General features: G+C 40.9%; 1 protein-coding gene across 1 annotated transcript in view; it reads right to left on the reverse strand.

The window, feature by feature from the left end:
- Positions 1–16162, reverse strand: part of LOC131227386 (putative disease resistance protein RGA3) — an 88368-nt gene extending 72206 nt beyond the window's left edge. Inside the window, exon 1 of the mRNA XM_058223178.1 lies at positions 14592–16162. Coding sequence (XP_058079161.1) covers positions 14592–15657 — 1066 coding nt within the window. The 5' untranslated portion in view covers positions 15658–16162. The remainder of the gene's footprint in view (positions 1–14591) is intronic.
- Between the last annotated feature and the right edge of the window lie 411 nt (positions 16163–16573).

A 16573-nucleotide genomic window follows, 5' to 3' on the forward strand; every position in this document is an offset into this window, starting at 1 on the left:
TGTTTGTGATGCAGAGTGTATTTACAAGCATGAACTGAAAAATGGTGCTTAAACCATGGATTTGACGCTCTGATGACACCCAAGGCAAGGGACGGACTCCAGGGGACCAAGATCGATGGAATTACACACCAGAGATCCGAGGAAATCAAGTTATTCACGTTAAAGAGGCCCGAAATTGGTGAAAAATGCAAGATCACATAGTTCTCGCCATCTGATTGGCTCAAAACTTCATACATGGCCTGAGGGCCATAAATTAACCGTACATATCAAATTTCAGCCCTCGGATCACTGTGGAAGTGCCCCAACTGACATATCAGCCCATAAACCATTGATTCTGGGCCCACCTGATATCTGGAACTGTCTCAACTTTGGTCTCGGCGGTTTAAATAAGATGAGAAAACAAATGGATGGATCAGATCTTGCATATACGTTATAGTGGGCCCTGTATATACAGCGTGTACATAAGGTACACAACTGCCGCGAGCTGCACCGAATCCACGTACAGCGGGTCAGCGCTGCTGACCCGCATCTCCTTCCTAAAACGGCAACTGCCGTATTGGCGCAGGAAACGGACGAACACTGGCCGTTTTGCGGACACCAGTGGGCCCCACACATTGTCCTAGTGAATGATCCAAGCTGTCCATCTTGTAGAGGGCCATGAGTTCTTCAAACCCATGCTAAACTTTTGGACCCATGCAAGCACACGTGCACGATACAGAGGCCATAAGTGGACTGCCCTGCAACGTTCAAATTGATGTTTGGGTGATTTCTTCTCTGATTCCGCGTCAATGGACGTTCAAAACTACCCATTTTTGACCGAAATTTCGTCCTGAATCCAATAGACGGGGTGGATTTCTTCGAAAACACCTCTGTGGGGCCCACCGATCACGTCAGCGTCGGACGTGCGAAAGGCTACGCACGTCCGCGAAATCGGATTTTCCAGGCAGTTGTGGCCCACCATCTTTGATCATATGGCAGATCTGAACCGTCCATCGTGTAGACCAGCAAAAATACTTCCAAGAGACGCTGATTTTATAAGAATAACGCAAGGAACGCGAGAGTTATGAAGCTCCGAACTTGGCTGCGAAAAGGCTTTCGCTGCGCGTGCAATAGCTTCCCAAATCCGATTTCCACCACTCCAAAAGCTATAAAAAGAGTTCCAAACGTGGAGAAGAGGTCATGCTTGAATAGGGGACGTCAAATAGAGAGAGAGAGGCAACAGGAGGGCTCGTTTTGGAAGGCTTCAACGTGGGATGTTCAATAGGGAGCTAGGAAAGTAATTTTTGTTTTTTTCTTTTTTCTATTCTTTTCTTTCTATTGTATTTGTTTTGGGATCCAGCCCATTCATGTTGGGCTGAACCTCTTAGCTAGGGCTAAGAGGTGAAGCTTGCAGGGTGATTGGGGACCTTTTTGCTTGTGCCTTTTGTTTAGACTGAACTGATGTTGATTTTAGTTGATTATTAAAGGAATATTTTTCTTAGTCTTTAATGGTCTGTTGTGACTGAAATTACAATGGGTTTGCAATGGTTCTTTTTCCCTTTTAATGTTTATGACGTCAGGAAGCCCTGTTGTTCACCATCGTCTCATGGGCATGGTCGGATGGCGATACCCTTTCTAATCTTCATACATTGTTGGTTGGTTGGTAATTAGTTTAATTCTGTTGTTTACTTTGTCTCTTGGGCATGGTTTGGTGATGGAATCCATTTTAATTCATATACCTTTCATCTTTTGAAAACCGGATCAAGTAAGTTCAGTTTAAATTCCATAATACTTGATGCAGGCATAAGATCTCCCTGATCTCTACAAGTGGATCCTCTGAATCCCTAGTTTCTTTCCTCTGAATTCCTTGAAGTTTTAGATAATTATTCCACAATTATTCCTTAAAATTCTATTTGGTTAGATCACATCTTAGTCTAGTTCTAACTCTACTTGGCTTCAGATAACGTACAGGTATCAGTCCCTGTGGATTCGACCTCGGTCTTACCGAGTTTATTACTACATCACAACCCTATACTTGGGGAGTGAACACTCAACACGTATTTAAGCTAAACACAGGCATCTCACATGTACTGATATATAACGGGCATAAGATCTAGGCTATTCATCAGACAATCCCCATCGTGAATGGTTCTTATAAAAAAAACATTTCACATTCAATTGTCAAGTGATCCACACATGTATGAAAAAAGGGATTGTAAGAGAACATTAATTTCATTTGTCGGTCTGACATGATGAGTGGACCTAACATTCATCAAGAAGGATCCTAAGATATAAAGATCTTAGATGTTCCACATGTGTGATACAATGGCATTAGTGGTATCACAGTGGTATATATGAATGTATGTCTGCAAATAGCACTTTAGGCCAGGCATTTGTTTAATCACGAGGGAAAAGTGTCGGTGTCTGTTACAAAGGGCTGGTATCCAAGTCCGGTCAAGATGTGCGATATATAATGCCGACACATTGACCTCAAAAGGCGGATTAGGTGCGACCCCATATCAAGTCAAGTCCACATGGCCCTGCTCTTAGGCCCACTTATAAGTATGTGTTGTATATCCCCATCGTTCATTAGTTTTGTCGGCTCATTTTAGGAAACAGCTCCAAAAATACTCTAAAATGAACTACATACGAATCTCCACTAAAGTACACTGCAGTAAACAAAGGTCATTGAATGCCTACCGTTAAAACTTTCTAATTAGGTTGAACGATAATATATATTTTCATGTTGGTCCAACCTGAGGACAAAGTTATGTGAAGCTGGATAAAAGGAAAAACACAAATAACAGATTGATTGAAGACTTTTGTGACCCCGAGTAGTTTTCAACGGTGGGAATTTAATCCCTATGGTGTAGTCTGCCTGATATGTGTAGTTGCCTCACTTTTGGGTCCATGCCTTACAATAAACTGGCAAAACTGATATACAACACATACATCAGGATTAGTCCCACAGTGAGGGTTGCACCCACCTAGGTAGATCTGCACCTGATGGGGGTCATTAGCCTGAATGAGTCTTCACAAGAGTGGTTAAGGGAGGGTAAAATTGTCATGGTACTTTTAAATTTTTTAAAATAGGAAATGGCTAGAGAAAACAAGTTTGATGCTCTTGGTAGCATAGGGTGGATGTGCATTTAGAAATTACTTGAATATTGTATAGATAGCATATTATAATTTGAATTAAACTATCCAAATTATATATATTAGCTTAATCTTATTATGAATTCAAAATTATTCTTATTTGATTACCTGACTATTAAATTAATGGATAATAATTTGACCACTGAAAATGAAAAATATTATACCTTATTTCAAAAAACAAGTGTCCATAAACTAGAGTTTAGGATTCTGTCGGTTACCACATGCCACGTGTTTCATTTTCAAGTGAATGAGTATAAAGTGTCTCAGGGAGTCCAAGTACCGAATGAGTCTCAAAAAGAAATTTCAAGCCATCTGATTTGACCTCCCACACTCGGTCGTTGAAATTATAAATTGAGATGGGCAGGAATTAATTTGGACAGAAAAATGTTATTTGCCCGCGGGGTGACGTAGAACGGGTTGCTGACAATTTCATGTCTAAGATTGTCAGAATCTTAAAACAGGCACGTATGAATTAGCCATTGGACTCAACTAATATCATCTCGATCCAAAACTTCTATGGTCCCTAAGAATTTTTCAATGGTAAGAATTTAATTCACACCGTGTGGTCCATTTGAGCTTATATCTTAACTATTTTTGGTATTGGAATCTAAAATAATATGGAAAAATGGATGAACGGTGTGGATAAAATTCATACATCACGGTGGCCCCTCAGTGGCCCTTGGAGCCTCCACCTGTCCCGAGCTCCGAACAGGCGAGAGTAGTACCTAATCCGCGCACTTTGAAGTGCTTGTGTCATTCCTGCCAACCGCTTATAGATGTTAGGATATGCATGCCCAGTACTTTTAATTGAAGCCCACTTAATTAGCTGGCCCATGCAATTTAGAGATGATTTTGGACCATTCATCTTCTGGGCCTCAATTTCATTGGTCTAGCCTAACAATTTTGACCAATCCATCGAGGGCCCACTGTATGAATGTTCCGATTATTTTGTGGTCTATGGGTGGACCTAAGCACTTGGGTTAACAATAGGATGAGCGAGCCTGTTGTGGGTCAAATGCTGGCCGGATACAGGTGAACCCAGTTTTCTATTAGAGGCTTGTGTTCTTGTATGGGCCTGATTTTGAAGCCTCGCCTGTAATAGAGACCTTGGGTCAGGTATGAGCCTGAATCAATAAAGGGCTCGTGACTGGATGCTTGGAAGAATTGTCTTGAGGCCCAACCTGAACATCGCCAGGCCTGTTTATTATGGTTTTAAGACCCTGATAAGCCTGGAGTGACTCAAATCAGACTTGTTTAGACTCGATATGATGACTCTCCCCAACTCAGGTGAGTCAGGCCAGTTCATCCCCCATTAGGGTGAGTTGGGCTGATTAGCCCCGACTTGGATTAGTCCCAATACGACTTTGAATTGAATGAGTCGGTCCAAGTCGCCTGTCTTTTAATCACACCGTTTATGCTGGTAACGGGTGGGTTTGAGCGTGAGTTATAGGCAGGACGTTGGGCTGGGATGACCATCTACCAGCCCAGATTGGGTGGGCCCATTGCCACCCCTACCAATCACCAGCCTTTAGAAAAGCATTTGGGAAGGGAAATAATTAATGCAATTGCCTCATACGTGGAAACTAGGAACGCGTGTTCAAGACTTGAGCCGCTTATTCGACTATCTCCATTGGGTATATTCCATATCTGAAAAATAAGCCCAATCTAATCATTAAGTGGTCCACACCTGGAATTGGACACGCTGTTCAATTTTTTTTAAACGTTCATTTATTTTGTACTGTGTATTCTACCTGATGATCAATAATATCAGTTTATTTTGAACCTGATAAACGGTCTAGATCAATGGATTGGACTAATTGTCCCAAAGCAACTAGAAGAACTATAACTTAAATAGTTCTATGAAGTGTCTCGCATCGTATTTCCAACTGTAAGGGGCTCGGATTGCGAGTGTGTAACAGGTGGGTATTGTGTTGATGTGGAATAGCTCTGTGGGCCCCACCATAATGTATGTGTTATATCCAAATTGTCCATCCAATTTTCCAGATGAGCGAGGCAGATTCAAAGTTCAGGTGGACCACACCATAGAAAGCAGTGGATACAATGATGCCAACTGTAGTTGAAACGGAAGGGTCTTTTTTTCGTATATGTTGTGAGGCCAGTAACAGGTAGAACCATAACCATGCCATGGTTCAAAAATCAAGCAAATCCCCTCTCCATGAGGGGCAGCACATTCACATTGAATATAGTAGGGCTGGCCCGTCAGGCTCCCTGGCTTGGCCTACTTTGGGCTAGACTTGGGCTGGGAAATGTGACTCGAGCTCGGGCTTAAAACTGAAGTCTGTTTATTAATCAGGTTTGTCTTAGGCTGTGTATAAAGGCTTATTTACTTGGCTTATTTTTGGTTTTCAAGAGTATATTCAAAGTTAAACTTAAAAAATAAAAAATAAAAATCAATGTAATTTTTAAATATTTAATAGCTAATTCAGATTACACAACTTAAATTCAGCATTTTTTTTTCATATACGCTGTTTGGGAAACGTTTTCAAGGAAAAACTACAGCTGTGAATGTACTAGATTAGAGAGATTGGAATCGGAGATCCTTTCTTGGAATGGTCGCAGATGGTCAAAGATCAAAGATCCTCTATCACAGGGAGCACTTTGAGGAGGAGAGGACGGTTGGGAGTAGAGAGAGAGAGAGAGAGAGAGAGAGAGAGAGAGAGAGAGAGAGAGAGATTAGATTTTCCTTTAAAATGAAAATTTTAGAATCATGAGGTGTGTTGAGAAAATTCTTGAGGCTATTTTCTTTTTAAAAAAAATAATAATAATCATTTTTGTTGATTTCTACTTCCCACACACCTTTGACCTTAGAATATATGAAAGGAATTAATATAAAATATGCTATTGAGTTAAACCAATCTTGATAAAGCCTTGAGCTGATGATGGATGAATTGGATTCCATAAACCCATCACCGTGGGCCCTATCAAATATTCCTGCACCCATCACGGTTGGCCCACAAAATATCTAAAGGGATTTTCATTGTGGGCATACATGATATGGCCCACCTAAATTTTCATATAGCCATTTTTCTTTTTCTTTTTAAAAAAAAAAAAAATTAATAAAAGACTAACGTCAATGAATGTACATGATGGACAGATTGGATGTCATGCGCCCATCACGATGGGCCCCACCCACAAAGGTGCATGTGTATTAAACATTATATTCACCCAAGTATCAAACAATTGGCTTGTAAACTTTTTACCTGTAGAGGGAATAAAAGTTTTTTTATCCATTTTAAAAAGTGTTTCAGTGTAAACAGTACTTCACATGCAATGTTTATCATCTAAAAACATCCTGTAAAAGGAATGCATTTAAAGTATTTACATCTTCATCATTTTATAGGCATCCAAATGTCCTCAAAAAATGAGAGGGATTTTTTTTTTCTATAAAAACAATTTCTTGGATAATGCTTTCCACCAAAAAGTAAACTCTCAATCAATATTGGAATTAAGCATCATTTTCTTGGAAAGTATTTTTCACTGGAATACTTTCCAAACTCTCAAACAGGCTGTTCTCTTAAACATAGAAAAGTTTTTCTTTTTTGAATAATAATTTACACCTTGTAGAAATTCATGTTTCCAAAATCCTTAAAAACGATAGTAGATTTTGCTTTTGTACTTCTGGTGGAAAAGTTTTACCATATCTTACTATAGTAATAAAAAAAGGTTCTCATTCCAGAGGTACTACACAATTATGATTATATTTTCATTTTGTACAAGTGCAGATCATGGATGTTTAATCAAAATTGTTACTATGATGGGCTTCATTTTGGATTGGCAATATGAAAATGGCCGAGGTTGTAGGATTCTACCTATGGAATATTTGTCTTCTTCTTTCTTTCTTTCAAAAAAATAAAAAATAAAAAATTCAACCAGTCTGAATTTTCTTCCTTAACATTCTATTTGTTGGGCTTCCATTAAGGGTTAAGAATTTCCATCTCTAAGTTTCTTTGGTACATGGGCCGTCAATGTCAATGGCTTGGATAGAAATAGTATGAACGCTCAAGCTTAAAATGGTAGTGTACAAACATTCGGCCGCCAAGCGTTGTATAGTTCCTAGTTTTTTGTCCAATAGGGTGGTGTAAGGTAGGACTCCCCTCTTGTGTAACAATGGTTAAAAGTGAAGCAGATGGAATCAAATCACATAACTACATATTCACTAGGGTGCACAAGGTTCGGTTTGGGGGTGAAACTGGAACCGAACTGTTCCTTACGGTTCTAAGATTTTTGGAAGCGGAACCGGACCGTTAGCACTCTAGAACCGAATCGGAACCAGACTGTGAAAACCGGTTCGGTTCCGGATCGGTTATACAATTCTGGGCTTTTTATAATCCAACCCAATTGAACGTTCTATTTTATAATTTGGCCCATGTCCATTCATATTGCGATCCATTTGATGAATGGTTTAGGTATTATATATGGTGTGAAAAAAAATACATTTGTGAAAACAATGAAAGGGTGCATTTTAAACCATAAATCATGAGTCAAATATCCAAATAAAATATATTGTAAACTCACGGCTCTAAGTTCGGTTCCACAGTTTGGACGGCTCGGTTCAGTTCTACATACCTCCAAACCGGAACCGAACCGAACCAAACCAAATGGTTCTTTAATTTTTGGAACTGGAACCGAAACTGGTGCACTCTAGAACCGGACCAAACCGGACCATTTGGTCAGTTACGGTCTGGTTCCAAGGTTCTACCGGTTTGATGTGCACCCCTAATATTCACAGCAAACCACAAAATATGCTGAAACCAATCTTCAATCTTTTTTACATGACCAGAAACATGGCATGTATCTCTTGCTCAAATGAATCAAATAGAGGGATCCATTGTAGATGAGTATGTAATCAAATATAAATTATCAAAACAATCCGACACCAAGTATTTAAATCAATACTCATATATTTTTACAACATTTTTTTCTGTACTATATATAATATGAGTTGTTTTAATGCAAAAATAATAACTGGAGAAATCTTACTTTTGTAAGGATTGTGGTGCTGCATGTCTCCGGCAATCCCCTTTAGCTTTATTTGAACTGTGGCAGTATTGTTGGGAGGGACCAAACACAACGACGTCGCTACGATCTTTAGTGCTAATTTTGCCCCCACAGGAGTCCACAATATTGATAACCAAAAAACCTCTAAGATTTGAGCAGGCCCACCTCAGATGTGTACTCAACTCTAAGTTGCATTACCAAATCGAGAAAGAAACTATAGGAGACTTTAATTGCACAATCATTTGAAAGATGACAGAGATAGCGAGGGAACAAGCAACTGTTTTCCCTGCATTGATTTAAACTTGTTAGGATTTATATGGATAATGGTATAAGATAGCGAAAAAATTAAAGAGAACCATACAAAGCTTAAAGAGAAAACTGTTACACCACACTACACTGCCCGCAACCTCGGCAATCTCGGCCAGGTGTGTGTGAAAAATTGCACGTGGTACATCCAACTCATCCTCATCATTGTATAGTCTCTAGATGGGCTCAAGTCCCTGAGAACCTCTTTCTTATTCAATCGGAACAAACATGAGCAAAAAAAATAAAAAAACCATGATGCAAAGCGGGCCACGGACAATTTCATGGCCAAAGTGGACCAAAGAAGGCCCATCCGAGGCAGAAGTGATTTGGACCGTCGGAAACTTAAAATGGGCATATCTCGCAAATCAGAATGAGTTATCTGATGTGCCATATAGGAATTTGGGTAGAAGAAGCTACTTTAGCCACCCCACCGGCTACACCGGGTTGCCCACGCCAAATTTGTGAGATTTCATCATATCGAAATCCCATTTTATTTTCATTTTTACTATTTATAGTAAGTTTTAGTTAGGCCAAATATGACACTTACTATTTTTGGCTGAAAACATGAAGTCTTGTAGGAATCATCATAGTAAGTCATGTTTTTAGGGAGTTTTAGTTGTAGTTTGATTTTGAGACTTCTTCCTAGGATTCATATGACTATTTAAGGGGTTGTAAACTTGTTTTTATCATCAATCAATTTATTTCAAATTTTTAGAAATATATTTCTATTTTCTTATTTTCCTTGTGGATTTGAGGTATCTTTGTAAGGAGTCCAGAAAAGCTCCATGAATTTGGAGTAGTTATCTCCCCTTGAGGAAGACGGTGCTGGACCTCAACCCATCCTTCCCTTTTTTCTTTTTTTTCTTTTTTTTTTTCTTTAAAATACCAGAGGAAATATTTAAAATTGTAATTGTTGTTCAAAACAATGTAGCCAAATTCTCTTTACAAACCAAAAAAAAAAAAAAGCAACATGGCCTCGAACCAATGACCTTAACGTTGATTGTTCAAATGCAATCTTTTTGTTTTTTTGGATCAAGCTTATATTTGTGCTTTCCTTTAAAAAAAAAAAAAAGGAAAAAAAAAAAGAAAATCATATTATTTAAAGCATTATATTTATTTTGAAACAACTATAAGCACAATAAACAATAGAGGAAATTTTTTTAATAAAAGTAATTTTTTGGTCCACTAATCTTAATATTGATATGGTATTTACCTGATGTGCAGGTAAGACGCTAGCATGTGTGGCCACATTTTGAGGTGTATATAGAAAGGCTTTGTTTGTACATAGCTTCACTAATTATACATTGACAAACATACACATAGGAAAGTGTTTTTCATGCCCACATAATGGGAAGTTTCACATTTTTGTGTGCCCCACACACAAGTAATGGTGGGTATCCACATCCGAATCCTTCCCTATGTGTGGCATACCTAAGTTTTGGGCCAGCCTAATTTTTGAGTTCCAGGGTGAGCATGAGGCAGTGTACCTAATGGACAGTGTGGGTCTCATTCACATTAGTTAGCATGCCTGCATTTTTCCACATAAGAGCTATGGTAGAGCAGTCCTAATCAAATGAGATTGTCATCCAAAACTCTTCAATTGTTGGCCATCTACTGTATATAGCTATAATCTGTATATGAGAGAGAGAGAGAGTACCTAATTGGAACCTTGTCCACTTGATGAATCATCTCATCTTCAGCACCTCATTTGATTCTCTCGCCATCAATCCAGATGTTTGGGATGTGTGATGCCTTGCTCCGATACGTCGTTGTGCATTCATCCGCCAGTATTTGATTGCCGAAGATTTTCAAATCTTGGAGACAGGTAAGGTCCCACAACCCTTGAGGAAATGACAGCAAATCGGGGCAGTCGTCGATCTTGAGACTCCTAAGCGACTTGAGCTGTCCCAAATCATCAGGAAGAAACCTCAATTAAGAGCAATTGGTGATAGTAAGACTCTCTGGTGACTCCAATTGTTTCCATTGGTAGGGGAGACACGATCGTGTTTTCTAAATTATAGATCTCAAATGTCTTAAGGCTTGGGAAGTTCGGTAATGGCCACAAAATTCCGCTTCTCGAACTCACTTCAAAACAATTAACAAGCGGTAGGGAGCACTGCATCCCACTAATTTCGTAACATCCCCGGATGTCGACGGATGTTAGACTTTTCGGGAGGTGTGGCGGCAGTGCCTTTAATTTCAGGCATCTGATGATTGTAAGCCGGCAAATCCTTAATGCTGGAGACGTCTTTCAATGCTAGCTCACGCTCCAGCTGTGTTCGTGTCGATTTCAACACCTCCTACCTCCTGGAAAGATGACGAAGACAGATATCAAACAGAAAAAATAAATAAATAATCAGGTAAACAGAATTTCAAGGGAACCCAATTCCTATAGGCTAGGTTACTCAGGTACGCTTTCCACCATCTCTTAAATGGGGTGATGGCTCATCTGCCGTTCATGTGGGCACTGATCAAAACAGTCCAAATTGTGGACCATCCAATGGAGGTCATGGAATGGAGAACCACACCCAGAAATAAGAGGACCCGAACCTAGCAAGAACAGAATCTGGTAAGCCCAGGTGCAGGTACTACGCAACCTGACCCTTCGACACTTAAATAATAATATATTAGATACCATGATTGTTGATTATCAAGATTACCTTGCTATAAAAGAAATGGGACATTCAATAGCATCAACATGTATCAAAGATCTGTCAATGACACCGAAAAGCTGATCGATGGAATCGAGTGGACTGTCAATGACATCCACCGACACTGCTACAGACAAATATGGATTTCCTGCTAAGGCCTATGGTAGGTTTATGTGCTTGGAAGTTAAGTGAGGCCCACTGTGATGTTTGTGAGAAATCCACCATGTCCATCCATTTTTCGAGCTGGTTTTAGGATAGGAGGCCAAAAATGAGGAGGATCTAGAACTCAAGTGAGCCACACAAGAGGAAACAATAGGTAAATTAAGAAATTCCAATCCTTGAAATCTTACGGGGTCCACCTTGATATTTATATACTATCCAAACCATTCATAAATTCATACCCACTGGGATGAACTGAAAACACAAAAACAAATGCCTGATATGAAACTCTTATGCCCAACGAATGTCTCAATTTCCTCTCGTGTGGCTCACTTGAGTTTGGGATTCTCCCCATTTTTTGTCTTCTGTTCTAAAATGAATTTGAAAATCAGATGGATGAAGTGGATTTCGTTCCTCTAAGTGTGGCCTACTTGATCAGCAGATAAATTACAAACAAGTGGGAAGTAGGCATTTTGTAAACGGGCTGGGCTGGTGGGGTTGGGTTGATCTGGGCCTTGGCCGAGCAAACCTAGCTCTCTCGAGTTGGACTTGGGCCTCCTGTGCCAGAATGCATGCTTGGCTTGGGCCGGGCTCAGTCCTTGAACCTTAAAGTGTCAGATTGAGTGGAGCATAGCTTGACTCGACCCTGACCGTGAGGCCCACCGTGATTATGTACTTTAATCAACGTCGTTTATCCATTTTGAAAAATCATTTTAGGTCATGATTCCAAATATGAATTAAGCAGATCCAAATCTCAGGTGGACCATAATATAGGAAACAATGGTAATCGACCGTTAAAAACCTCTCGTGGCCACAAAAGTTTTGTATGAATCTAATATTTGTGTAGTCTCTTCATCCATGTCCTTGTGACCTTCTCAACAGGTGGCCCCATGATGTCTTTAATGATGGGAAATCAATGATGACTTTTCTCCATGTATGATCCACCTAAGGTTTAGATCTGCTTCATTTTTCATTTTATTGGGAACATGTCCTAAAATGAGCTTTCAAGATGGATGGACGGTGTGGATGTAAGGGACATACATCACAGTGGGCCCCACAGTTAGGGATCCACCTACATCCATGGATCAGGGGATCATCTGGATGGATGATAACACGAAAATAGCAGCAACTGAATTATCCAAACTCTTCAATTGGTGGTCATCAACTGTATATCTATACTCTGTATCTAAGAGAGAGAGAGAGAGAGAGAGAGAGAAACTAGTTTGAACCTTGTCCACCTGATGTATCATCTCATCCTTTGCATGTGTTTGATTCTTTCATTGTCAATGTTGATGTTTGGGATGTGTGATGATTTGCTCCAATACTTCCTTGTGCATTTATCCGCCAGCATTAGATTGTCGGAGATTTGCAAATCTTGGAGACAGGTAAGGTCCCGCAACCCTTGAGGCAATGACCGCAACTCGGGGCAGTAGTCGATCTCGAGACTCCTAAGCGACTTGAGCTGTCCCAAATCATCAGGAAGAGACCTCAATTTATGGCACGAGCTGATGGTAAGAGTCTCTAGTGACTCCAATTGTTTCCATCCGTAGGGGAGATGCGTCGTGTTTTCTAATTGAGAGATCTTAAACGTCTTGAGGCTTGGGAGGTTCGGTAATGGCCACAAAACCTCGCTGCATCCCGAGATGCGGAGGGACGTTAGACTTTTCGGGAGGTGTGTTGGCAGTGCCTCCAATTTCCAGCAGTCGCAGATTGTTAAGGAGTGTAGAGACGGCATTGTATCTCCATCTTCTAATCTCAACTCCCACTCCTCCAATTCATACATTTTAGCGAACACGAGCTCTTCCAGCTTCGGTAATGCCACCCCGTTTATGCACCCACTACTGTTATTCCCGTAAAACTCACTTCCCACCTGTTTTACAAGACGTGCCCTTATTAGAAGGTATTTAAGCGGAGGTAGTCCCCCTAGCCCAGGCAACTGTGTACACTTATTGCAATATAATAATTTCAAGCTGACTAAATTTGAGAAAGATGAATCTCCTATCCAGGATGGGAACTTGGAACCAATGTATCCCCTAATTTTTAGCTCTTCTAGGTTTGCAAGGGACGGCCTGAGGGCTTCAACTACATTTTCCATCCTCGCGACCTCACCATTTCCTGACATTCCAAGACTCAACAGGCGAATATGTAACTTGTTCTCCAGTTGTGCTTCCTTAGCCTCATCCACGCTCCCCACTCTCTCTAAGTGTTTTATTATTAGCTTTCCTTGGAGAGAGTCAAGTCGCTTCAGCTCTCCAATCTTACATCCTCCGTCGCCTCCCACGATAAACCTACTCAACGTTCGAAGGGAACTTATTCTCCCCAACCCTTCCGGTAAGTACCTTAGTTTTCCTGTGCCTTCAATTTCCAGATGTCTCAAGCAGACCATTCCACTCATCCCACTTGGCAGTCTTCGGAGGAATATACAATGATTCAACTTCAAGGTCTGCATATTGCTGAGATTACTCACTGATTCGGGCAGCTCAACAATATATGAAGTTGACAAGTCAAGATATCGTAAATGCTTCAGCAACTCAATTGAGCTTGGCAATTCTTTATTAAGGGAGCAAAAACCACGCAAATCCAATGCCCTAAGGGACCTAGCACATTGGAATAAATGATCAGGGATGATATCAATTTCTGAATGACTGGCCCAGACGAGTGTTCGCAATTTTTTTGCATGAAACGGAGGGGCAGGAAAGTGTGAGGTTTCCCAGGTGGCAATAAATGTTGAATGACGGACTGTAAGTACAGAGTTGGAGTCCGACTTTCCATTCTCAAAGATGCAACATTCATTCTTTGTAATGAATTGGATGAGATCGTGAAGGAGATCATGTATTGTACATCTGACTTCATAGCTATATCCCACTTTTTGAAACAAAGACTGCGCCAGTAGATCGTCAAAGTACTCTCCTCCGATTGCTTCCATCTCTCTTTTTCCATCGGGCTTGATGAAACCCTGAGCTAACCACAACTGGACCAATCCATCCTTCTCCATCACATAATCTTTAGGAAATAGTGAGCAATATGCAAAACACTGCTTCAAATGGTCAGGCAAATTATAATAGCTCAGCAACAAAGCCGGTAAGATACCTTTCGCGATGTCTCGTATTTCCCATGTTTGGCTCTCTAAGATGTCCTTCCAATCTTGTGTGGTCATCTTGGAACGCATGACGCTTCCAATTACCTTTAACGAAAGAGGCACTCCTTTACACTTGTTCACTATCTCTCTCCCGATCTCTTCCAACGCCCGGTAATCTTCCACTTTCCGCCCAGCAAAAGCTCTGGTTCTGAACAGTAACCAGCTATCATCATAGGATAAACCTTCCAATTTATGCATGTAGGCGGACGGCCTGCATGTATTTGCAACCTTCTCGCTGCGAGTGGTGACCAAAATCTTACTTCCGGGAGCATCTTTTTGAAAGGAAGGCCGTAGTTGCTCCCACTTTTCACTCTTATCGTTCCACACATCATCAAGGACAAGCAAGAACCGTTTTCCTTGTAATGTCTCGACAAGCTTATTTTGTAATGGGTTTAGCTCAGTAAGCGGAGTATTTACCCGTTCTGCATCTTCTAGAATTGCTTTGGTAAGCCTGAAGACATCAAAATTATCAGAAACACAAACCCATAGAAACACATCGAAATGGCTCCTTACCCTTTCATCCTTGAAGATCAATCGAGCAAGAGTCGTCTTGCCCAACCCGCCAACGCCTACTATCGAAATGACATGAATTCCTCCCTCCTCAGAACTGCTCCCGCTGACCAACTTGCTTATTATGATATCTTTGTCTCTGTCTCTCCCGAACATCTTCGATTCGTCTACGAGCGAACTCGTTTGAGACTCGGCCTTGTGAAGCTGACTACCTCCACGGAAACTGTGATTCTCCTTAAAACTGAACTTATTTGTGTCAGCTGCAATCTGATCCAGCTTGACCCTAACTTGTTTTATCTGACGAGCAAAATCGCGTTGTGATGCGACTTTACTGACAAATGTCCGCACCTTATCTCCGATGTCGTCGCCTTCGGACATTGATTCATGGGCCAACCTTATCCAATCTTCTAGACCGCAACATGAAAAGAGTGAAAATAAGCACGCCCATGCCTGGTTTCCCATGAGTCGATCGTCAGCGTTGTGGGTTCCTGATTCAGATTCTGGAAATGGAATCATCTCATCAACCACGTCCTCCACATCGTAAACCACATCTTTGAGCTTTTTTAACCAAACTTGCATGCTTTCATTGTGAAATTGCATAATCTCAGCATCATTAAGAAGTGCTTGAATGGATTCCAATGTAGAAGATAACTTTATAAGTTCTTCTCTGGCATCACCAACCAAATAAACCTCTTCTCGAAGTTTGTTCACCACCATTGAAACAAGCGCATTCGCCATTGTTCCAGAACAGAGAGAGAGCTCCGAATCCCCAGAAAAAGAAGAGAGAGAGAGAGAGAGAGAGAGAGAGAGAGAGAGAGAGAGAGAGAGAGATCAGATGCAGGAAATTGAGAGGGAGAGAGCGATCAGATCTCAAGAAATTGAGAGGGAGAGTGCGAAGATCGAAGAAATGGTGAGAGATAGAGATGAGAGAGTGAGAGGTCTGATTGCAGGAAATTGAGAGGGACAGAGCGATGATAGAAGAATCAGGAGAGATAGAGATGAGGAAGATGAGAGATGAGATGGCGGGAAATTCAGAGAGAGAGAGAGATGAGAGATGAGATTCCTGGAAATTGAGAGAGAGAGAGAGAGAGAGAGAGAGAGAGAGAGAGAGAGAGAGAGATCGCAGGAAACTGAGAGGGAGAGAGCGATGATCGTCGAAGAAACGAGGAGAGAGATGAGAGAGGGAGAGTTCTCTAAGTCAAAGATTCTTTGAATGCTTAAGAGCGGCTTGATGCATCAATCTACAGCATCCAACAAAGCCTTGTGGGACCCGCAGAAATGTCCGTGTAAAATCCACTCCGTCCATCAGTTTCTCCACATCATGTTACAACATTGGCACAAAAATCAACCAAATCCAATATTCAAGTGAGCCGCAACATAAGAAACAGTAGTGGTTGTGCTGCCATGGTTGGAACCTTAGTGGGGCCCACATAAGATTTTGAACAGTCTCTGATCTTTGTGCTGTCCCATCTTTCTAGTGGGAGTCACCTTTTGAACGGGTTGGATTGTACATAAACATCATATTGAGCCCTGAAAAATTCAATGGTGAACGTGGCCCACTTGGGTCCTGGATCTCCCTCATTTCTGGGCTCTCAGCACAGGTAATGAAACTGATAGAAGGAGTAATTTTTACACAGACGCTGATGTGACGTGG

This window comes from Magnolia sinica, chromosome 15 (assembly GCF_029962835.1).
Source record: "Magnolia sinica isolate HGM2019 chromosome 15, MsV1, whole genome shotgun sequence".
NCBI lineage: Eukaryota > Viridiplantae > Streptophyta > Magnoliopsida > Magnoliales > Magnoliaceae > Magnolia > Magnolia sinica.